Genomic DNA, 26,706 nt, shown 5'->3' on the forward strand with positions numbered 1-26,706 from the left:
AAATAATTTCTGTGGCAAGAGGTGAAATTTAGCAGCTAGATGTCCTCTGTAAGATGTGTCATACCAAAAAAAAAAAAAGATGTGTCATACGAGCTGACCTTGAAAAGGATCTAATGATTTTTAAAAGTGGAGGGGAGATGAGAGAATTGCAGACAAAGACATTAAAGAAAAAATGGAATATTCTAGAGAAAGAAGAACAAATAGAACAATTTGATTAGAATGGAGAGAGTACGGAAAGGAGAGTACTGTGGGATACACCTAGAAAAACAAGTCTAGAGTCAGACTGAAAGGGGCTTTAAACACAAAATAGGGGAGTTAATATTGCATACAAGAGGCAACAAATACCCACTGGGAATTCTTGAACAGGGGAGTAACATAGTCAGATGTGAGCTTTAGGAATATAATTTTGACATTTATGTGGAAGATGAATTAAAGTGACCTGAAGATAAATGGACTGTATGAAAAAGTCTGTATGAAAGACTGTATGACAAAGAGGACAATTAAGAAGCTATTGTAAAAGCCCAGGTAAGAAGCAGCTAAGTTTTCCCTTAGATTGGAAAGAAAGGGAAAGATGTGGGAGCTAAGGATAATTCTATAGATGGCAAGAATTGAGTGGAAAAAGTGTTGTCTCCAAAAGAAAGATAGAAGTTTGAAAGTGGGGTGGATTTGGGGCAAAGATAAGTTGTTTTGTTTTTGATACATTCAGTTTGAGATAATTTTGGGACACTCACTGGTATATGCCCAAAAGGTAATTGTATAAATATACATGTCTTTATGCAATTTCCCTAGGGTTAAACATTTATTTGATTGAAAATAGCCCTTTGATTCAAATGCTTAAAATGCTTGTAAAGGAAAATACTACAGAAATAACTGATGTTCGTGTTAGCTAATAGGGAGGAAAGTCTATATTGTACATTTTGCTGTTATCCTTACCCTCCCCCATCTTCAGTACTCACGTATATCTATAGTGTAAGCATAGAGCTCAGTGTGCTTATTTTAACACTACATTTAAAATTGTCGTTTTTAGTATTAGGAAATTATGAAAATCTATGTATGTACTCTGCTGAAGCACAAAGCATTATTTAGTGAGTTTGATAAAAATAGAAAATTTAAAAACCTAGGTAGTCGTTTCTTTTGCTGGGGGGAACCCTAATTTTTTTCTCTATGGTTCTTCAAGTAATTAATTCCCATGGATATACTTTCCAATCGAAACAGTTATAAAATCTTAAATCTAGAAAGGGGCTCAGTCCAATCCCTTCACTCTGTGAGCTAAGCAAATCTAAGCCCAAAGAAGGAAAGATTTGTCCAGAGCCTAAGAATTAGTTTGTCGAAGAGACAGAACTAAAACTATAGACTCCTGATTACCACCAAGTATTATTTTTATCACACTATGCCACACCTGAACTGAAAAGTTTATTTTTAAAATATTTTACACCTGAATGTTCTTAATCTGTTATATTCTATCACTACTAAAATACTTTTAGGGTATATGTTTCATAGACATTGAAACTTTACTATTTGAGGAAGGGGAAGGAAAAGGGAAAAAATAAGGGAAGGGAAAGAACACATACATTGCAGGCACTATTTATAAATATTATCTCATTTGATCCTCACAAAATCATCCCTGCAGGGTAGGTGTTGTTATTATTATTATTATTATTATTATTATTATTATTACCATTTTAAGGTGAGGAAACCAAGGTAGAGATTAAGTGACTTGTCCAGAGTCACATATCAAATAAGAGCTTGGGATTTGGACTTCCAGACTCCAGACCCAGAACTCTAACCCCTGTGTTATGAATCACTGATTTTCAGAACCCACAATAAACCCCTTAAGTCATATTAGATTTAAAGGAGGATATATTTAATTCCAAATAAATATCATTTTGAGCTTTGGTATATATGGATATGCACATGTGCATTTCATATAAAGGCAGAAACATGCATATGTATATAGAAAGATATTTAGAAGAATTTGTGAACCTTAAAATATACTACCTTTAGGTTATCTTCTAAAGGTCACAGCTAGGGTTAAACTCGCATTATTTCCTCCTAGTACTAAATCCAATGCAGATTTGCAATAGTTCAAAATTATGTGATTCTTGGGGCAGCTAGGTGGTGCAGTGGATAGAACACAAGCCCTGGAGTCAGGGAGACCTGAGTTCAAATTTGACCTCAGACACTTAATAATTACCTAGCTGTGTGGCTTGGGCAAGCCACTTAATCCCAGTGTCTTGCAAAAAAAACCCAAAAAACAAAAAAACAAAAAAGACCTAAAATAGAATGATGTGATTCTTCAAGTTTCAGATTAGAAATGACAATTATCAAGCAAAGAAAAAATCATATTAATCAAAATATATTTAGTTACTTTATCTTTAGAATGAAAAATTACACTTAAAGAGTGCCCCCCTCGAAATCCCTGGAAACAGCAAAGGGAGTTGGGAATAAATATACAAGAAATTTTAGATAATTACATGGATTTATATTGCTGTTCATTTGTTCAGTTGTGTTCATGACCCTTTGTAGCAAAGTATTCCAGTCCCTTCTATATTCCATTGTCCCCAGTGTATGACCAGACTCACTTCATGGCAAATCAAGAAGAGATGGAAAAGCGGTGTTAGATTTTAAATTCTTCTGTTATGACACCATTGACCTTATCCTCTGGTTGTCCCCTTTTCCTTTTATCTTCAATCTTTCCTAACAACAGGATCTTTTCCAATGAGACTTGTCTTCTCATTACATGAGCAAAGTATTTAAGTTGCAGTTTCATTATGTATCCTTCCAATCAATAGTCCGAATGAATTCCTTTAAATATTGACTAAGTTGATGTCCTTGCTATACAAGGGACTCAAAAATTTTCTTCAGTACCATAATTCAAAAGCACTGAATATGTGGTGTTCAGTTTTCTTTATAGTCCAAATTTCACAGCCATGTAAAACTATTTGAAAAACTATAACTTGAACTATATGGACCTTTATCAGGAAGGTAATATTTCAGCTTTTTAGTATGCTGTCCAGATTTGCCATAGCTTTCCTTTCAAGGAAAAAGCATCTTTTAATTTCATGGTTTCAGTTCCTGTCTGTAGATATCTTTGAATCCAAGAATATATAATCTGACACTGCTTCCATCTCTTCTTCTTGATTTGTCATAAAGTGATAGGACTCATAGCCATGATCTTAGTCTTTTTTGTGATATTCAGTTTTAAGCTAGCTTTTACACTGTCCTCTACCACCCTCACTGACATTTTAATTCTTCACTTTCTGCCATTAATGTGGTATTGTTTGCATATCTGAAACTGTTGAAATTTCTCCTGGTAACCTTAATTCTTGCCTTAGATTCATTCGTATGACATTTCACATGATGTATTCTGCATATAAGTTAAATAACTAAGGTGACAATATACAGACTTGTCAAACTCCTTTCCCAAACTTAAACTAATTAGTTGTTCTATGTTCATTACTAATTGTTGCTTCTTGATTGGCATACAGATTTCTTAGGGGACAAGTAAATTTATCTGGTATTCCCATCTTTTTGAGGACTTGCTTTGTTGTGATTCACAGAGTCAAAGGCTTTAAGTGAAAAATCAATAAAGCAGAAGGAGATATTTCGTTGTTTTGTTTCTGAAAGTTGCTTTCTTTCTACATAACCCAGTGAATGTTGGCAATTTGGTTTCTCTGCCTTTTTTTGAAAACCAACCTGCACTTCCAGTAATTCTTGGTTCACATAATACTGACGCCTAGTTGCAAAATCTTAATCATAGTTTTCCTGTCAAATAAAATGATTACAACTGTTTGGAAGTCATCACTTGACATTGTTCTTTAAGTTTGGGACATAAACTGATCTTTTCCAACCTACTAGATACTGCTGAATTTTCAAAGTTTTAGGGCATACTGAGTACAGTACTTGAACAGCATCTTTTAGGATTTTAAATAGTTTAGCTGGAATTCCATCACCTCCATTATCCTTATTATTAATAACAATGCTTTCTCAGGTTCATCTGACTTTATTTTTCAGGGTGTCTGGCTCTAGCTCAGCAACCACATCATTATGATTATCAATGATATTAAGATTATTTTTGTACAGTTTGTTCCAGTTCTTTTTCATCTCTTCTGATTCTCTTATGTCCTGATTATTTTTTTCTTTTATCATGCCTATTTTTATGAAATTATTTCTTTGATATCTTTGTTTCTTGAAGAGAGTTCTTATTTATTTCATTCTATTATACTGCTCACTTAAGACAATCTTATTTTTCCATACTTTTCTTGGGAATTCTGGATTCAGTGGGGGTATAGCTTTCCCTTTTGCTTTTCCCTTTCCCTCTTTCTTCAGCTATTTGTAGAACCTCATCAGACAGGCATTTTGTTTACATCCCTTCTTTTCCTTTGGGATGCTTTTATTGTGGTGGTTGTTGTTGTTGTTGTTGTTGTCGTCTCCTGTATAATACTGTGAACTTCTGTCCATAGTTCTTTGGGCACTCTATCTACTTTACTTAATCCTTTAAATCTATCTATCATCTACCCTTCATATTCATAAGGGATGTTATTTACTTCATACCTATCTAGTCTGATGTTTTTCTCTCATTTATTCAGTTTAAATCTAAATTTTGCAATAAGAGGCTCATGATCTGATCCATAGTCAGCTCCAGATCTTGTTTAAACTTATAGAGCTTCTCTGCCTTTGGTTGCAAAGTAAATAATCAATTTAATTCATATACTGAACCTCTGGTGATATCCAGGTGTAAATTTGCTTTTTAGGATATTGAAAAAGAATATTTGATATGGTCAGTGAATTATCTTGATAAAATGATGAGTCTTTGAACTGTTAAATTTGTACTCTTGAACAAACTGGTCTATTATTCCAATTATCTTTTGATTTCCAACTTTAGTATTCTAATCAACTCTGATGCACGTGACATCTTTTCTTGGTATTTTTTCTAGAAGAGGCAGTAGGTTTTTAGAGAATTGAATAACTGACCTATTCAGCACCAGTAATTGGATCTTATACTTGTATTACTAGGATTTTTGAAGAGTTTGCCTTGCATTTGAATAGATATCATTGTTATTTCTGAGATCATATTTCAGTACTGCTTTTCTCTCCCTTTTACTGCCTAAGAAGACTACTCCATTTCTTTTAAGGATTCTTGCCCATAGGATTCATCTTCTGATGTTATATATCTCTTAATGTTTTAAAAATGTCCATGGGTTGTTCTTGGCAAAGATAGTGAATGGTTAGCTATTTCCTTCTCCAGTGGAGATTGGTCTATGTTGAGTTTTAAGTCAAAAGACAAAAAGAAAAGGGTTATATCTTAAACTTTTCAGGTTACTATACTGAAGGAAGAGGTTGCTTACCAACCTTTCTTTTAGCTTTTCTCACTGATGGAATATCAGATAATGGTTGTACTTTAGGGTTCTTGAAAAAAGAACATTTGATATAGTCAGTGAATTACCTTGATAAAACAGTGAGTCTTTGCACTGTTACATTTGTACTCTTGAATAAATTCTTTGTCTGAATACTTTCATAAAATATTCACAACCCTATGAAGTACATTGTATTTACTTATTTCAATGGAATGATGAGCTAGTCAATGAAGTATTTCTTCCAAAGGTATACATCATAAGACACACATGTACTTTCTCCCTGTGTGTTTATTAATTTGTTCTCCTTTAAATTATCTATGCCCAGTGTACTTGGCATCTTCCACTAGTTATCTCGATATTATTAATACCAATTTATCATATACGTTATCACCTGGAAAGTCCTCACTCTCACCATGTAACTATCCCTCATTCTTTTCCTGTCCAAAGTTTTTCTTGACACAGGCATTCTTCCATCTATTTGTTTGATGTGTTTTTAATAGTGTACCTAGGGGACCTAATTTTTTCCAGTAGTTATGAATCTCTCCATATAGTACAGGATTTTGTACACTCAGAAGAATATGATATCAAACAGAAAATTCTGGAGAACCTTAATATCCATTGGGAATTTTTCTTTCTTTTAAATCATAATCTGGAGGACATGTTCAGTGATATTGGCAAACACCTTAAGCCATGTTGGACATACCTTACTCTTACAGGGTATCTCTGTTGCTACAGCCTTCATGAACTATTGTTCAGCAACAGCATTATTCTAGTGAATCAAATGCCTTTTTAGTCAATAAACAACAAGCACAGTGACATTTAGTATTTGATAAATCTTTAAGTCAAATTTATGATTTCCCTATATTTGGTCTACTGTACCATATCTTTTGCAAACTCCTTCTTTTTCCTATTCATTCCTTCATTAATGTCCTTAGTACTTGAAGATCATTCTAGAATTTGATATAAAAATATAAGTATATAGGTGAGTAATTATTAACATTTTCTTTATCAAATTATTTCTCACTCCAATAAATAGAGCTAACATTATCTCCATTATATATGTGAGAAGACTGAGGCTTATATAGATGAAATTTTTTCTCCAAAAAAAACTATAAAGTAATACTTAGACTTAAACCTGAGTGTTACAACTCCCTATCTTTCCAATTTTATACTACCTCTAAAGCTCTGATTCACAAAAATTATTCATAAAGTCACTTTGGTTTAATGGGTTATGATCTAGAGGGCACTTCAGAGATCATCTTATTCAATTCTTTCAGATTATGATGACAAATCTGAGGTTCAAGGAAGTCTTACATTCCCAAGGGTATTCATATAGTAAACATGACAGGCAGAATTTGAACCCAGGTCTTTTGACTTTAAAGTCAGTAGTTTTTCCACTCTGTCTGGCTACCTCTCAATACTTATACCCCCTTTAAATATAAGTATGATTTTTTTCTGAAACCCAATCTCATTATTATAAGAAATCAAAATTCAATTATGTAATAAAGATATCAAGTAACAAATGTTTTCTGATAAATATGTACTTAGATAATAATTGTTTATTATCATGTAAAAGAGTTAGAATTTTAGAGTTAGAACAGACATCATTAAAACTGTATAGGATAATTTTTTTTTTTGTTAAGGGACTTGCCCAAGTTCACATAACTAGGAAATTATTAAGTATCTGAGGCTGGATTTGAACTCGGGTCCTCCTGACTGCAGGGTCAGTGCTCTATCCACTGTGCCACCTAACTGCCCCTAGGATAATTTTCTAACATTACAGACAGAAAAACTGTGATCTAGAAAAAATAGATGATTTACACAAAGTCATGCGGTTAATAATTGGTACCATCAGGACTATCATCTGGTTACTTGATCTTAAGTTCAAACTATTACTGATCTATAATTAATAGGGATAATGATAATTATATTGACAGAAATGGGCTCAGAAACAGACCTATAATTTCATTGGTACTGGGAACTCCAAAGTAAGGAAGCTTCCTCTTCCACTACAGACTGGTTTCTTCTTACAGTTATAATCTTAGTGACTTGCTTACAGCATGGACAGGTCAAATGAATTGTCCACTGTTATAAAGTCAGTATGTGTCAGAAGCAAAACTTGAAACCAGGGTTTGCTGGCTTGAAGAAAACTCTCTATCCACTATACCAATCACTAAAGGATACTATTTCAATTTTAGAGGAAAAAGCATTATTTATATTTTCATAAATGCTCCTCCTCTAGAGCATTTCATTTATATAACAATATCATATATATATATATAATTTTGTTTTTAAAAGTGTTTTACATTTTATCTAATTTAGTCTGCATGGTAATATTATAAGACAGGATTATTAAGTGTTTATATTTATTTTACAAATGGGGAAATTGAGGCTTGGAAAGAGGGTAAGTGACTTGCTCATGGTCATATAGCTAGTTAAGTGTCAGACATGCTGATTAAAGTCTTAGTGATTTCAAGACTAGTCCTTAATCCACTAGGCTTAAGGAAGGTGGTTTCCTTCTCCTTGCTTTCTGTACTGAGGATCAGAGCAAGTTAATTATTCTACTGTCCCATGTATCTACAAAAGATTTCCATTTATTGATTACTCTGTACTATGCTGTCAAACTTTCCCAAGAAAATTTCAGAAAATGAATGCAAGTATTCAGTGACTTCTGATCACTTCTTTCAAAGCTGATATGACACTGTGAAACTGAGAAATATTTCAAAACCCTTAAAACTCCCACTGTGCCTGGTATGGGAAAAAGTAACAAAACCATATAAGGAACATATCTTCCAGAGTCTATTAAGGATTTTAGAGGTTTGATGGAGAGATTTAATTCACTTATAATTCTGTCAACTGATATTTCTATATTAAAAGAAGGGCTAAATATCATTTCCTTTAAATAGATTCCCTTCCTCAAATATTATCTCTATCAGCTCCAGTCTTTCCTCCTATAAATAAATCCCCTACTATAAGCACAAACCCAAAGCGTTTTATCATCGTCAAAAGAGTTCAAGAAAGAGAATCATTAACTGCCCAGGATACCAGTTAGTATAGCTCAAAGGTAAACCTCAAACTCAGGTCTTCCAGGCTCTGCAAGTCAACTCTTTATCTGATACATTGTACTATTACTCATTAAATATACCTTTGACTAAATAATAATGGTAAATAATGTTTCTTGAGGACATTTTGGTTAATTAAAATTGGTTTCAATAGCAAGCAATATTTTAAGGATCATGATGTTTGAAAAACAAATTCCCTTATCATAAAACCTAGCATGTGGTAGACACTCAATAAATGCTTGTTTACTAACTTGTCTACTAATGAACTAGTGACTATTTGTTATTTAGTCATTTTTTTCCCCATCATGTCCAACTCTTCATGTCCCCATTTGGGATTTTCTTGGCAAGGATACTGGAGTAGCACTTTTGTAGTTCATTTGACAGAAACTGATTCATTCAGGGTTAAGTGACTTGCTCAGGTTCACACAGCGAGTAGTCATCTAAGACAGGATGTGAATTCAGGAAAGAAGAGTCTTCTTGACTCAAGGCAGCACCATCTATCTACCTTTGTCTTGGAGAATCAGTAAGACAAGACTCAGAATGTCATGTCAGACACAGCTAACTTTTATTTACTTAAAAATAATTCTTATGATGCTTATTATTTGTAACTGACCATTAAACTATAGTATACTATGTGAACTGTTAAAAAAGAACATAATTTTGAATAATTATATTGTCATCCTCTACAATTATGGTGAACTAATCGAGTTTACTTGTAATGTATGGTCTTAATTTGTTAGAAAAGAATTCAACCTTTTTTTAAAATCACTTGATTTTAAGATTTCTCTATGAGTCAAAAAAAAAAACCAAATAGAACTTTAAACATTTTAAAGGAAACAAATTAACAGCAACATTGAGTGATGCTTAACTCTTCTCAACAATATGATGATCCAAGACAATTCCAAATTCCAAAAGATTCACAATTTAAAACACCAGCCATATCCAGAGAAAGAACTAGTCTCAATGTAGATCGAAGTATACTATTTTCAGCTGAAGCATAGTTTTTTCCCATTTCATTTTATGGGTTTTTTTTAATTTTTCTTTCTTGTAATTTTTTCAGTTATTTCTGATTTTTCTTGCTCGACATGATTAATTTGGAAATATGTTTAACATATTTAACATGCTAACATACCATAACATATTAACATAACATGTATATGTATAATCTATATCACAGTACTTGCTGACTTGGAGAGAGAGAAGGAGGGAAGGTGGAATGGAGAAAATATTGGAACTCAAGCTCTTATTAAAAATGAATATTGAAAACAGTATAATTGGATATATTAAATACTTAAAGAAAAGAATCTGTGTGTATAACAGAATATTTGTGTGCAAACATACATCTATAAAGAAATATATATATATATATATGTATGTATGTATGTAATGATAATGACATATGCATACCAAAGATTATTTTTGTCTTAGTACAATTTTAAGCTATTAAAGCTTAAAACTACTCTAAGATTGTTTTGGATAATGAAATCCTTCATACTACCCTCTCTACAACTCATTGATCCCTCTGATATGTTTAAATGAGATGAATAAAAAATTACAAAAAAATGAACAAATTCTTTAAAAATTTTAAACTTTAATTAGGTAAGTTTAACTGAAAGCTTTCTTATACAGATCTTTCTAAAGGTTCTGTCAGCAAATGGAGTAAGAAAAAGTTACCTGCTGCTTTAGAGGGCTTTCTGACATATAAAATAGACATGTAAATTATATAAGACACTTTTCTTTCTAATATGGCAACACTAACAGCTTCCAAAGAATTTCATTTGAAAGAGCAAAAAGCAAGAAACAGAGAGAGAGAGAGAGAGAGAGAGAGAGAGAGAGAGAGAGAGAGAGAGAGAGAGAGAGAGAGAGAGATTGGAAAGGCTAATAGCTGACTAGTGCTTTCTATGGAATTCTCAGTGGGAACTTGTTTTGTTTTTATTACATATTCTTTCATCAGAACTTTTAATTTCCCCCTATCTATTAATGCTATATTCTATAAACCTTTCAGGAAATACAGGGGTCATAATGTCCAAAATATTATTTTTAAAAATGGCAGAGATGTTATACTTGGAAAATAGTACCAACATGCCTATCCCCAAAGTTCCTATTCTTTTATTGTTGCTGTTCTTTTTTTTTGCTTTTTTGCAAGGCAATGGGGTTAAGTGACTTGTCCAAGGTCACACAGCTAAGCAAAATTGAATGTCTGAGGTCAAATTTGAATTCAGGTCCTCCTGACTCCAGTGCTGATGTCTATCCACAGAACTACCCTAGCTGCCCCTGTCCTTTGTTCTTGAAGAGGACTGTGACATCTGGGAGGAGATGCAATGATATGCAAATGAATTGTATTTAAGAGAGGGAAGACATGCAAAGTCACCAGATTCACTTTCTCTTCTGGAACTATCTGGGTTCAGTGGCCAGATAAAGATTAGGATGCTACTGTCTACTTCAAGTACTAGTATGAGAAACAGGATCCTCCTATGCTATTGTTATTTTAAATTCATATTAATAAATACTTATTCTTGTATCTCCCAAACTATTTAAGTTAAAAACAACCAAGTCTGGGAGCAATCTGAGTCATTCCACTCTTTTATGCTTTTGCTTTTTGATGACTATGATACCAACATCTGGTTTTAAAATATTGACAATGTTATCATTTAGCCTATCTTGATGAATCAAGAAAATGGAGGGATATCCCTTTGTAAAGTATTTGTTCATTTGAGGTAAACTGGTCCTTTTAGGAATCCTCACAGTATATCCATATACTGTACATACCTATACGATTTTCTACTGGATATAGCTTATTTCATATAGGTAATACTCTCTCAAGTAAAAACTGACAAACAAATTTAGCATCAACGTTCTGATGCTTCCAGAAATTGTTTTTGGTTATTCATCCTGTAAACTCATGTATTTATCATAGTAATGGAAAACTAACTAGACATGCTATACATACTGTTATTCAAAAATACTTGGACATTCTCCAAGAGATACTATAAAACTTACTGATCAAAGAAGAAAGCCAAGCACTTCCAAATTTTAAGACTGAATGGCCTCCAAGCCAGTCAGCCATAAGAAAAGGAGATTGGTGTCCTTCAGAATAGGAATATGAGTAGCAAGGAAAACTATAGAGAAAATGATAACATTTTATATATACATATACATTTCTATGTATATGTGTTTGTGGAATGGAGTGAAAAATCATAATAGAAAAATAATTGACTGAAGTGTGTAGTATACAGAAAATTTCTTTTTGTGGTCCTATGCCAGTTTTTCAATTTTTTTAATCATCTAATATAGGATAATAGAAGTAAGAAAACAAAAGTTTAAGTTATATGCAGGAACAGAATTGGGTGTAAGTGGGAGGGAGGTCATGTCAGAAGAGACTTTTGAAGAAAACAAAAGAAAAAGAAAAATACGAAGCAAATTTAACCATGATATGAAAAATATATCTTAAGAAATAGAAATAATGAACACCAGTATTGTGCTTTAAAGTTTTTTGGATAGCATTATCCTATTTAATGAAGAAATAATTAACACAGATCAAAAAAGTGAAGAAAAGATTCTTACAAAATTACACAACCTAAAAAAAGTGCAAAGGAGATAGATAAACAAGGAGCTCAGTGACAAATGTAGTAATTATTTGTCCTTTGTTTTTGAAGAGGACCATGACATCAGGAAGATGTCATAACTTGCAAGTGAATTTAATGTAAGTGAGAGAGGGATATAAGTAACGATGCTGGTTCTTGAAAGTTGAGAAAGGGATTTTTCTAACATTCTGATTGAAGAACCTGTTTAGTGACATGATTCTGCACTCATGAGAAATGATAACTGGATAGAAATACTCTCATTTTTTAAAGTCTAAGTTCAGAAAGAGAATGTATATCTGAAATCCTAGGCTAAGCCTACTTCAATATGGAGTGCTTATACCCTAAAAGCTAGTCACCAGATGATCAAGGTTTTGGGGACCATGAAACACAGGATATCCTGCAACCAGAGACAATACGTGAAAGTCTCTAAGCCCATGAAATCATGACTCATTCATACATAGAAACAAAGTTTGTCTAGAATAAAATTAAGAAATTAACAAAAAATAAAATAATAAAACTGAAAGATTATGTTTCTAATATCTAACACAACTATGCCGAATAAATTTTTAATGTATGCAGGCACCTTCAGAATTTGGGCACAATAGTACAGTGACAGACAAAAAGGAATAATAAATTAAAAGCCACATAATTTTAATTGATTATATTAGAAAGTTTGTTCCTTCTGAGGATGGAATAAATAATCACTTTGTGTTGGAAGTACTAATAATGCATAAAATTGAAATATTTCCATCTCTACTCATCTCTTGTAGATAATCTAAGTTTCTATATAATTTTTCATGTAATTTTAGGAAAATAATGAAATACATACAAATAGGAAACCAATTTGTGAAATTAATTGACATAGTCAATATATCCAAATTGCAAAAAATAAATTAAAGAAGCTTGAATCTCAGTAGTCAAATGATAATTTCTGCAAGGTATATTAAGTCAATTTCCTACAATTTTCACTTACTAGAATTACTGCTGTCATCCTTGGTTCCGTCGAGAGCTCCATCGGGGTGCATTTGCAAGTAGTAGCCTTGCCTGCAATATAACCTGGTCACTATACCCTTGAGCTGGGGATCTGAAAGGAAAACACAGTTTTTAATAAGCTTCACAATGGTGTAATATAATATTTTTTCTTCATTTTATTTCATTTATATTTTATTATCATCATTATTATTGTTATTGGTGTAATAAATTATTCTACAGAAGCAGAATTTTTGTTTATCAAGATTTCTGAAACTATTATTAACATGATAATTCCATTTATCATAGAATAATAGATTTAGAACTCAAAGGGTGAGCAAGATGTACAAGACCAACTTCCTCCTTTTATAGATTTTAAAAAACAGAATAGAGGTTCTGAAGAACAAAGAGATTAGTTGAGTACCTTGACCAGACTTATCTATGAAACAGAAACCATGACCTTTGATGCAATTTTCTTCTAGTACACAAATGTTTAAGTGGGGTTATTATAAAATATAAAATAAATTAGGTACAGTAGAAATCACATTCTGAGTCTAAGGAGAAATAAAAAGAGGGGAGCAAGGACAAGAAGGAATGGAATACTTCCTTGTAGGATTGAATTTCTGGTGTGATAACTCATTGAAAAGATAGTATCTCATATCAACACACCTTACTTAAGAGGAAAAAATGTTCCCTTGAAAAATTATTGCTTGTATGTTAGTTTTCATGTACTGCCTTCTATACATTTATTGATCAGAGTACAATGACTGAAGTTTTGAATGATTTCTCAATGACAGATGATCAAATGTTATTCTAGGTAATTTGGGCATCACAATACTTTCTAAAGCAAAAAGAGGCATCAACACCATCAAAATATGATATATGAATTTGAATGTGATGTCAAATTAACAACTAAATGGACTATTTCAAAAAACAATGAGTACACACAACATTCTAATTAAAATAAATACGAACCCACAGAAATAGAACATATGTGTGAACTGTTCCAAATTATCATTATTAAGAGGCTTTGCTTTATTTCCCATTTATTATAATTGTCTGATTGAAGATGACATTTACTAACAACTTGAAATAGATTAATATTTAAGCTTTCTTTGAATTCAAGCATCATTAAATTATATAGATCTTTTTATATAATAATGAACTAATAACAGTATTAAAGTTCAGCTGCCGTATATTATAATAGCATGGATATGTAAAAATTCAAAATACAATAATAATTATGCCAGTTTTAAAAATTTTACTTTGGTTAATTGACTGCCACATGAATATTTATATTCATATATAAAAAAGATCAATCTTTCATATTTAACATGTACTACCTATAGTTTACAAAAATACATTGGCTTAGCCACTCATTCTTCTTGATTAGCCTATTACTAATATGGTATAATAATATAATCAAAATTCTTATAATGATAGATCAGAACATGAATTTTGAATCAGCTAATTTTTTTTTGCTAAGGATCCAAGTAGCTAACAATATGAAGTAAAATCTAAAAATACAACAGGAATAGAATGTCATTTTGTTTTATTTTTAAAAGCATTAATTTAAAATTTTATTTTTTAAAAATTTAAAAAACAATTTTAAAAATTTAATTTAAAAAAAACCAGTGAAAATGCAATAAACTTGGAATCTGAAGACCAGAGTTAAAATCTGCTTTCTGCTATTTACTATCTGCATAATAAACTAATATCTTTGATTTTCATTTTCTTCATCTATGAAAAGAAAAGGCTTCAGCAAGTGACCTAGAAATTCCAAACTTTAAATTATCTGATCCTCTTCTCAAATTTTAGTTTAGTTGACTCTGCTAAAATCCTCACTGTCCAGAGTCTTCTTCCTCACCAGTTTGTAAGAAATAATTACAGGAAAGTATTGAAAGGGGTTCATTAAAATCCTTAATATTCTACCTAAATTATTTTTAGGCCTTAGGTACAGGTATGGGTGCTATAAAATTGTAGTCCAGAGTGGGTCACAAATTGAATGGGTTTGTTTGTAATTAATCCAAATAAATTATTACACTCAAATTCCACTTTTATATTATGCCTAGACTCCAAAGTAAATCTGGAGAACGAGAGAGAGAGAGAGAGAGAGAGAGAAAGAGAAAGAGAGAAATGCTAAATTTTCCTTTTCATCAGATGCAGCCTACATGTTTCAATTTTGGTGCTGCAGCTCCTGAAAAAAAAAAACACAAAACTATTATAATTAGGATGGAATCCTACTGGAATTCTTTTCTGCTCTCCTATGCCAGGCAATTCTAAGATACTTAAAACAAAATAAAATGCCTTTGTTCAAATTTATTTTGATTTCTTCATTAAGGGCTAGAATTGAATGTTTTGGAACCAGGCATATCAGAATCAGGCATTCTATTTTAGACTAGTACAGAGCATGAAAATACAAATGAAATGGGAGAATTAGGTACTGTTTTGTTAATTGTTACAGTGAGAAGACTTGCTTACAGTTATAATTCAAAAACTGAGGAACTAATATAAATTAACAAGATGGCTCGGTGGATAAAGCACTGGGTCTGGAGTTAGGAATTTCTGAATTCAAATATATCCTTAGACATTCATCATTAGCCGTGTGATTCTGGGCGAGCCACTTAATCTCTGCTTGCCCAATCTACTGGTGAAGGAAATGGCAGACCTGATACCTCTGTCAGGGAAAACCTCATACAAGGGTCATAAATAGTCAGACAACACTGAAAGAACCAAACAACAATAACATATTAGGTTTTCTAGTGATACCCTTTGGTTCAATTAAACTCAAGATGAAAACCCAGGCAAGAAATGTTTGTGAGAAAATTCAAAGTTTAGCAGTGATGAGGAGGAGAATATCTATAGCAATTGTTATTGCTTTAGATGCATACTTCTAAAACCAAAAAAATAATAATAATAGTATAGAGATAGAGGGTATCTTAGCTTGCTTTCAAACAACTTACAAAACAATTTCAGGGGGGCATCTAGGTGGCGCAGTGGGTAGGGCACTGGCCCTGGAGTCAGGAGTACCTGAGTTCAAATCCGGCCTCGGACATTTAATAATTACCTAGCTGTGTGGCCTTGGGAAAGCCACTGAACCCCATTGCCTTGCAAAAAATTTAAAAAAAAATTAAAAAACAATTTCAGAAAATATGATTATCCTCATCAATGGAGAAATTTTCTGTACTGATTCCTTACATTTATTATATCAAATATGGGGGGGGGGGGAAGGAAAGAAAAAATCCAATGAAAATTATTGTCAAGAGGAACATCATTAAATGGACTGAAAACTAACACTGGAGTTTTGCAGGCCTGTTTTGAAATTCTGCCTCTAATTTAATTTTCTTATATGTAAAAAAAGGAATAAGAGAACCAATCCTGATATTAGATAAAGTAAAAGTAAAAATAGATAAATAGATCTCATTAAAAGGGATAAAGGAGGAAACTACACTTTCTTTAAAAGTACCAAAAAGCAAAATCATATTGCTGAGGGTCCTCAAACTCCCTCTTTCAGAATTAGATAAATATAACCAGAAAATATATACAAAAGGTTAAGAAGGTGAATAGAATTTTAGAACAAGTTAGATGCGATAGACCTCTAGAGAAAATTGAATGTAGATAGAAAGGAATACACCTTCTCTGCAGTACATGATGCCTACATAAAAATAGACCATATTTTAGAGCAGAAAAGCTTCAAAATCAAATGCAGAAAAGCAGAAATTTTAAATGTACCCTTTCCAGATCATGATGCAATAAAATCACACGTAATAAAGAATCATGGAAAGATATAGCAAAAATTAATTAGAAGCTAAGTAATCTAATTTTAAAGAATGAATGATCAAAGTTAAAGAATGAATAATCAATAATTCCATTCAAATCATTGACAATAATACAGACAGTATACTAAAACTTGTAGGATGCAGCTAAATCAGTTCTTAGGGGAAATTTTATATCTCTAAATACTTACATGAATAAAATAAAGAGGATATATGCAATTTAAAAAATTAGAAAAAGAACAAATTAAAAATTCCCAATTAAATACTAAATTAGAAATTCTGAAAATCAAAGGAGAAATAAATAAAATTGAAATTAAGAAAACTATAGAATAAAACTGAGGTGGTTTTATGAAAAAGCTGATAAACAAGTTGAAGAAGGCAGTCTGGGCAACCAGAATAAAAAAAAAAGAAAGAAGAAAACCAAATAACCAAAGAGGAGGAAATTAAAGTATTCACAGCTATTTTGTCCAACTGTATGCCAGCAAATCTTACAATATCAGTGAAATGGATGATTATTTACAAAAATATAAACTGCCCAGATCAACAGAAGTGGAAATAAAATATTTATATATTTATATATAAATTTATATATATATATATATTTATATATTTATATATATATATATATATATATATATATATAAGGAAAGAAATTGAACAAGTCATAAATTTATTCTCTAAGAAATAATCTCCAGTGCCAGATGGATTTACAAGTAAATTATACCAAACGTTTAAAGAACAATTAATTCCAATTCTATATAAACCATTTGAAAAAGAATAGGTGGAGTTCTGTCAAATCCCTTTAATGACACCAACATTGTGCTTATATCTAAACATGGAAGGGCCAAAACAAAGAAAATACTATTAATGAAAAAATTTTAAATAAAATTGTAGTAAAGAGATTACAGTATCACTAGGATAATACACTATGAATAGATACAATTTATACCAGGTATTCAGAGATGTTCAATGTTAGGAGAACATTCAGCATAATTGACCACATCGATAATAAAATTACAGAAAACATATGGTTATCTCAGCATATGGTAAAAAAAAAGCCTTTGACAAAATACATTCCTAATATGAAATTGGAATTAACTAGAATTTTTCCAATAAGAGCAGGGGTAAAACAAGAATGGTCATTATCATCACTATTATTCAATTTAGAATTTGAAATGTTAACTTTAGCAATATGAAAAGAAAAAGAAATTGAAGAAATTAGAATAGGCAAAGAGGACTATCACTCTTTGCATATATTATGAGGGTACACTTAAAAATCATACCAAATCAACCAAAAATTACTTGAAACCATTAACTTTTGAAATTAGCAGGATATAAAAGAACTCCACATAAATCATCAGCATTTAGATATACATATATATGTATATTTCCAACAAAACCCAACTGCAAGAGTAAGAATGAAAAATTCCCTTTAAAGTAACTATAAATACCATAAAATACTTGGGTATCTATCTCCCAAGACAAACTCATAAACTATATGAACAAAATTACAAAACACTTTTCACATAAATGAAGTCAGATCTAAATACCTGGGAAAATGTCTATTGCTCCTGGATAGACTGAGCTAAGATTATAAAAATGATAAATACACCTAAATTAAATTACTCAGTGTCATACCAATCAAACCACAAAAAACACCTATTTTACATAGCTAGAAAAAATAGTAACAAAATTCAATGAGAGAAGCAAAAGGTCAAGAAAATCAAGGACATTAATGGGGGGGGGGGATGTAAAGAAAAATAGCTTACCCATACCAGACCTAAAATTATATTATAAAGTGAAAGTCATCAAAACTGTAGAGCTCACTAAGAAATAGAAAAGTGGATCAGTGTAATAAATTGTGTATAAAAGAAACACTTGTAAAGAACTATAGCAATCTACTATTTGATGAACCCAAAGACTCTAGGCTCCTGGGATAAGAAATCGCTATTTAATCAAAACTGGGAGAACTGGAAAATAATATGGTAAAGTTAGGCATAGCCCAACATCTCACACCTTATTCCAAGATAAGTTAAAAATTTAGGCATAAAAGTTGATGCCATGAGCCAATTAGGAGAATAAGGAATAGTTGGTCAGATCTATGGAAAGGGGATAAGTTTATGACTAAACAAGAGCTAGAGAACATTATAAATTGCAAAAATGTTTAATTTTTGCTATATTAAATTACACAAACAAACCAATGCAATCAAGATTAGAAGGAATGAAGATAGTTGGGAAACAATTATAATAGCTAATGTTTCTGATAAAAGACTTATTTCAGGGGTGGCTAGGTAGCGTAATGGATAAAGCACTGGCCCTGGAGTCAGGAGTACCTGGGTTCAAATCTGGTCTCAGACACTTAATAATTACCTAGCTGTGTGGCCTTGGGCAAGCCACTTAACCCCATTTGCCTTGGAAAAAACCTAAAATAAAATAAAAGACTCATTTCTAAACTATATAGAGAACTGAGTCAAATTCATAAGAACATAAGCCATTCTTCTACTGACAAATAGTGAAAGGATATGAACAGAGTTTTTAAAGCTATCTATAATCATATGAAAAAATGCTCCAAATTATCATTGATAAGAAGAATGTGAATTGAAACAATTCTTGAGGTATTATCTCACATCTATCAGATTGACCAATGAGGAAAAAGAAGGAAAACTGAACACCAGTTAGGTAATATGGGAAAACTGAAATATCAATGCACTCCTGGTAGAGTTGTGAATTGACTCAACCATTCTGGCAAGCAAGTTGGAATTATGGCCAAAAGGCAATAAAACTGCATAGCCTTTGATTCAGCAATACTGCTACTAGGTTTATATTCCTAAGAGGTCATTATAAAGGAGAAAAGACCCTCACACGCAAAAACATTTATAGCAATTCTTTTTGTAGTGGCAACAGGAAGACACAAGGTAATTTGTCTCAAAAATAGTGACGTCATTATTGGTCTTCTTTGAAAATGAAGGACAGGAACCAACCAGTGGCAAAGAATTGGAAATTGAGGGGATGTCCATCAATTGAGGAATGGCTGAAGAAGTTATGGTACATTAATGTTATCGAGTACTATTGTTTGGTGAGAATGAGTCAATTAGAAAAGTGGGGTAAGACTTGTATGAGCTGATGTGAGTGAAGAGAAGTAACCTAATGTGAGTGAAAAGCCAAGAGAATGTTGTATACATTAACAACCTTGTGAGATGATCAACTGATGGGTGCAGCTCCTATCTGTGATCAAGGACAAATCTGAGAGAACTGTTGTAGAAAATGCCAATCCACAGCCAGAAAACAAACAAACTACAGAGTTTGAATGCAGTACAAAGCATACTAAATTTACTTGTTAAAATTTCTTTTATTTTTTTCTTTCTTTCTTATGTTTTCTTTCTTATGTTTTCCTCCATAGTTCTAATTCCTCTTTCACAACATGACTAATATGGAAATATGTTAAATATGATTGTATATGTACAACTTATAGAAGATTGTTATCTGCCATGGGGAGGAGGGAGGGAATGGAGGGTGTCAGAAAAAATCTGGAATACAAATCTTCCAAAGAATGAACTACTTTGTAAACTTTGTAAACCACCTTTGCAAGTAATCAGAAATATGCATGTATGTATGTATATATGTATGTATGTATATATATTAAGACTGCTGAAGGATAAAGGACTATGCAAATTCTATAAATTTATATTCAGCCTCCTAAAAAAAGGAGCCCTTTTAACTTCACTATGGCAGTGATTGAAGGCAACAGAATTTTTGCTTGTTAGAAAAATAAAATATAATTTGAAGGAATTGATGTTAGGTATGCAAATATTAAGAAAAAAAGGTGAATTATTTCCTGGCTGAGAAATAAAAAAATTTTCTGCTCTGTTTATATTTGATTTTATCATCCTACTGCCCTATTTAAATTTTGTTTAAATAGGTCACCATTTTATCACCTTAAGGAAGATATCGAATTCAAATATGGCAAGACATTTGTCAGTAAATCAGAAAAGAAGTAGTTCTTGGATTAGAAATTGAGGTTGGACCATAAAGAAAGTAGTAAGAATGGGAATAAATAAAATTTTAATATACTGCTTTGAAGGAAAATATTTGGGAAATAAGGATTATAGAAAATATGAAAAAATATTTTAAAAATCAAAAAGATTTTTCTTGTTCAGTTCATTAATTAGGGAATGGCTAAACAAGTTATGGTACATGAATACAACAGAATATTATTGTTCTATAAGAAGCCATAAATGGTCAGAACCCTAGAGAAGAATGGAATGACTTTCAGGATCTGATGCTGAGTGAAGGAAGCAGAACCAAGAGAACAATGTGCACATTAATAACAACATTGTGAGATGATCAACGAGAGCGAGGACAACTGTATAAGACTGGCTATGGACAATGTTATGCCAATTCAGAGGAAGAAAAACAACAGAAAAACAACCCTTCAGGATCTGATGGACATTTTATAAAAATTATCTCTTATGTATCTCTTTCCCTTAATCCTAATTCCTCATACCAAAAATGACTAATCTATAAACATATTTATCAAAAATATGTTTGTGGGGGGGTGGAGCCAAAATGGCAACAGGAGAATCCCCTCTTAGCTGCTCTCTCTTCCTAATATTTCAAAACTTATAAAATAAGGACTCTAACTAAATTTTTCAAGAGACAGAACCCACAGAAAGATCCAGAGAGGCAATTCTCCAGTCCAAGGTAACCTGGAAAATAGTGGGAAGGCTCTGCTCCACAGAGTTAGAGGGGCAGTCACCAGAGTGAAGGAACTTCAGCCTCCCAGAGGTAACCCCAGGGCACCTGGGAGTGGCTCAAGGCAGTGGGGGCAGTTTCCTGATCTACACCCTGAGGTTTAAAAAGTAGAATTGGCCAGATGGAAAAAGATATAAGAAAGTTCTCTGAGGAAAACAAATCCTTCAGATGGAGAATGGAACTGAGGGAAACTGCTGATTTTATGAGAATCAAGACACAATATTTCAAAACCAAAAGAATGAAAAATTAGAAGAATATGTGAAACATCTCATTGAAAAAAACAACTGATCTGGAAAACAGATTCAGGAAAGATCATTTTAAAATTATTGGGATAGCTGAAAGTCATGATCAGGAAAAGAGCTTTGACCTCATTTTAAAGAATTCCTACAGGAAAATTTCCCTGATATCCTAGAAGCAGAGGGCAAAACAGAAATTGAGAGGATCTACCAATCTCCCCCAGAAAGAAATCACCCCCAAAAAACAACCCCCAGGAATATTATAGCAAAGTTCCAGAACTCCCAAGTCAGAGAGAGAATATTGCAAGCAGCCAGAAGGACAAAATTCAAACATCGTGGAGCTGCAGTCAAGATCACACAAGACTTAGCAGTGCCTACATAAAAGCTCATAGGGCTTGGAATATAATACTCTGGAAAGCAAAAGAGCTTGGAATGCAACCGAGAATTATCTACCCAGAAAAACTGAACGTCTTCTTACAGGGAAAAAGTTGGACTTTCAATGAACCAGGGGAATTTCAAATGTTCCTGTTGAACTGGCCAGAGCTGAACAGAAAGTTTGATCTTCAAATACAGGACTCAGTTTGTGAAGCATAGAGAGTGGAGGAGAAGGATAAAATATGAACGACTTAATGATGAAGAACTACATATATTCCTGCATAGAAAAATGATACTGATTAGACTCATAAGAATCTTCTCATTTAATAGAACAGGTAGAAGGAGCTTTTACAGATGAAGCACATGAGACAGTTGAACTTGAAGATATAATATATTGTAAAAATGGAGTCAATGGCTAAAAGGTAAATGTAATGGGAGTAAGAGAAAGGAGAGGTAGAATAGGATAAGATATTTCATATAATAAGATTTCTTATTACAATGTGCAATTGCAATAATATGGAAGGGGGAAGGCAAGGGCAAATAAGGGAATCTTCACTCTCATCAGAGGTGGCTCAGAGAGGAAACAGCATATATACTCAATGGGGTATAGGCATCCAGAGTAAGAAGGAGAGAAGGGAGACAGGGGGATGGGGGGGATGTGAGTGATGGAGAAAAGGGTGGACCATGGGAGAGAGTGGTCAGATATAACACATTTTCTTTTTTACTTCTTGCAAGGGGCTGGGATTGGATGGGTTGTCTGGGACTACAGGGCCGGGTGGATGCTGGGCCTAAGGGGTGGTAGTGGGTTCGGGGCCTCTTGGCCCCAGGGCCGGGGATCTGTCTGATGCTCCACTCAGCTACCCTACAGCACAATTAAGAAGAGGGACAGAATGAAAGGAGAGAGAGAAAATATAGTATATGGTAGTGGGGAAGTACTAATGGCAACAGTGGAAAAATATGTAAGTAGCTCTTCTGGTGGACTTATAAAGAAGTGATCCACCTGTGACAGAGCTGGAGGTGTTGAAACACAGACTGAAGCACATTTATTATTGTTATTATATTAATATTAATATTATTATTATTGGGTTGCAGGGCAAATGGGTTTGGGTGCCTTCCTTGGGGGCTGAACAGCTGGGTGATTGTTGGGTATCTGAGGCCAGATTTGGACCCAGGTGCTCCTGGCTCCAGGGCTGGTGCTCTGTCCACTGTGCCACCTGGCCGCCCTACTATTACTACTACTACTATCATCATCATCATCATCATCATCATTATTATTATTATTATTATTTTGGTTTTTGCAGGGCAATGGGGTTGGGGTGGCTTGCCCAGGGTCACACAGCTGGGTGATTGTTGGGTGTCTGGGGCCAGATTTGGGTTCAGGTGCTCCTGCCTCCAGGGCTGGTGCTCCGTCCACTGTACCACCTGTCTGCCATTATTAATTATTATTATTGTTGTTGTTGTTATTGTTTTTTAATTTTAATTTTTTCTCTTTACTGTTCATGCAGATCTATATTTTGGGGGGTATTATGTTTACTCTTAGAGAAGAATATTTTAGTAATGTATAAAAAACATTTGAAGGGCGGCTAGGTGGCATAGTGGATAAAGCACAAGCCTTGGAGTCAGGAGTACCTGGGTTCAAATCCGGTCTCAGACACTTAATAATGACCTAGCTGTGTGGCTTTGGGCAAGCCACTTAACCCCATTTGCCTTGCAAAACCTAAAAAATAAAAAAGAACATTTGTACAAAGATAAGAATAAATAAATAAAAATTCAAAAAAATATGTATATACAATGCTAACCTGACTGTTCACTGCTGAGGGGAAGGGGGTGGGAAGGAAATTTTGTAACTTAAAAATATGCATGTCATATGGATGAAAAAAGTAAAAAAAATCTAAAAGAAAGAATGTTCAAATAAATAATAAATTACAATGTTAAAAAAACAAACAAATAAACAAAAAGAATGACCCTATTTGGGTTTTTCTTGGCAAAGATACTGGAGTGGTTTACTATTTCCTTCTCCAATTCATTCGATAGATGAGGAAACTAAGGAAAGCAGGGTTAAGTGATTTATTCAGGGTTACAGAACTAGGAAGTATTGGAGGCCAGATTTGAATTTAGGAAGATAAGTCTTCTTCACTCCAGACCCAGAACTCTATCCATTGTGCCAACTAGTTGCTCCAAGGTCTGTGCCTGCTTCTAGTTAACCTACTTCTATATAAAAAGAAAACAATCACTCCTGGGAAGATTATTCATATTTTAAATTGTTATCTTAATGAGCCATACAGTAAATTATATAACAAAGGAATAGGGATCATAATAGAAGAGCTTTATATCCAAGACTCTTACTAGCTGTGTGACCTTAGGCAAGTCACTTAACCCAGATTGACTCACATCCAAGGCCATCTCCAGATGTCCTGATTCATATCTTGCCACAGGGCACAAATATCTCTGGAGGAGAAAGTGAAGCACATCACTCTCTTATTCAAATCCAGTTCATGTGATTCTCATGGTATCACCTCCCTGATGTCATGATCTTCTTTGAGAACAAAGGACAAGCATCATTATCATCATTACCATCATGAGTACAGACAAGAAGGGTACTGAAATCAATGAGACCAAAGAAATGAAATGTGCTTTGGCATAGATTTCAGTACTCAAGATGGTAATGATGAAACCATTAAAGATCAAGGAAGACATTTTTATTTCCTCAATATTGTCTATAATGCATCAGAATGCTGGTCAATAATATGGAAAACAGTATGTTTAATAAGTGAGCAATAGAGTGAACAAGTCCAACTTGCTCTGAGGAAATCCATGACAACTGAGGTGTAGAGCTTAGAAATGACAGGTAGACTGGTAGTATCTAACCTTATGAAAAAGTGCTGGAAGAATCCAATACAATAAAGATGATGAACAATGTGTGTTTTGCCCAAATAATATTAGAACACCAATGGCCAATTAAGAAGGAAGACAATCAATGGATCAATCAATTCAACTATATGGATAAAACTGAAAACATGTGGAGTGGCTAATTAAATTTTAGAAAATTTTTATGGGTTTATCCCTTTGTTTTTTTAAACTGTTTTGTTTTCTAAATTCTCTGCTTCCTACCAACACCTTACTCATTTAATGAGAAAATAAGTTATGTGATATCAATTTTTTTATGAAATCTGTCAAACAATTCAATACTCACTCATCATGTTGAAAAAAAGAAAGAAGGAAAAATAAAATAGTGGGAAAGTATGATTCAGTCTGCATTCAGAATTAATTCATCAGTTCTCTTTCTGGATCTAGAGAGCATTTTTTTTTATTATTTTCTTCACTTTGAATCTGATATAAGTCTTTCTGGGATTTTTGAAACAATCCCCTTGTCATTTCTGAATGAGCAATAGTGTTCCATAACAATCATATCCCACAACATGATCAGGCATTCCTCATAGCTAATTAATTTTGTAACCAATTTTCAAGATCATTCTGGCCCTTAAAGTATCTCTCTATGATATTTCTTCAGATAGAAAATTATGGGAAAATATTAGTTATCCTGGTTAAAAAGGATTACAGAAGAAGACATATGAGCAATAAGCTACCAACCAAAGATTACAACAATTCTGAACTCAGTTTTTGTTAATTTCCAGATCAACAATTACAGGTTACATTTAATATAATAAATAACATCATTTAGAGGATAATCTAGATAACAAGTAATTAGAGGACATAGGTTTCAAGGAAGGGGGTAGCAATGATAAATTTTTTCCCAGTGGAATTATAGTTGAACCAATAATTAAGAATCAATAACTTGATCTTAGAGAATAAAATTCATAAATATTTATTTTTAGAAATATTTACTTGACTTATTAGATAAAATTAGGATCGTACTTTTATTGACATTATTTAGTTTTCATCATTTTTGATTGAGTTCAGATAGAAATAGTCCTGACAAGTCACCATCCTTTTTTAAAAAAAAATTAATGCTCTATGAACTGTACAGATAAAACATTTGCTTTTTATAGTTGAATAAATGTACTAGGATGCAGGCTTAACCTTTGTAGATTGACTAAAAGCATTCTCAGTACAATTCCGGTAGCAGACAGGATGACAGGGATGATATGTTTCTCATCTTATTCCCATATGATTTTTATTTCTGCTACTGCATAGTTTGGAAGCTTTTTTTGTTCCACATTACTTGAAGATTATGAGAATTGGACACATCTTATTTAATATTATTCTTAAGTTTTCATGTATCAGTGTTTTACCCAGTGTTTATGTCATCCTCCAGTCTATGAAAATGATTTGGTTACTGTACAGAAACCAAATTCTTAAGGATAGTTTAGTCTCTATTTCTCTATACTTTGTCTATTAAAGAGAGCTTCAAATGTACAAATTGAGCCATATCTTGCTAGATTTTTCTTTTCTTTTCTTTTCTTTTCTTTTTTTTTGAACTCATTTACTCCTGACTCCAAGGCTGGCAATCTATCTACTGATCTACCTAAGTGCCCCCATCTTGCTAGATTTTCATAGGTATTTTCATTGTTTCTGTTATTAAAACATCTGCCCAAGTCAAGATAATCTTGGAAAGTAGCTGCTATATTCCTAAC

The 26,706-nt window shown here is 32.8% G+C and overlaps 1 protein-coding gene across 1 annotated transcript in view; it reads right to left on the reverse strand.

Annotated features, from left to right (window-relative positions):
* The window catches only part of FGF14 (fibroblast growth factor 14), a 263,009-nt gene that overhangs the window by 183,140 nt on the left and 53,163 nt on the right, over positions 1-26,706 (reverse strand). Inside the window, exon 2 of the mRNA XM_074191981.1 lies at positions 12,977-13,087. Coding sequence (XP_074048082.1) covers positions 12,977-13,087 — 111 coding nt within the window. The remainder of the gene's footprint in view (positions 1-12,976; positions 13,088-26,706) is intronic.

This window comes from Macrotis lagotis, chromosome 6 (genome assembly GCF_037893015.1).
Source record: "Macrotis lagotis isolate mMagLag1 chromosome 6, bilby.v1.9.chrom.fasta, whole genome shotgun sequence".
Lineage (NCBI taxonomy): Eukaryota > Metazoa > Chordata > Mammalia > Peramelemorphia > Peramelidae > Macrotis > Macrotis lagotis.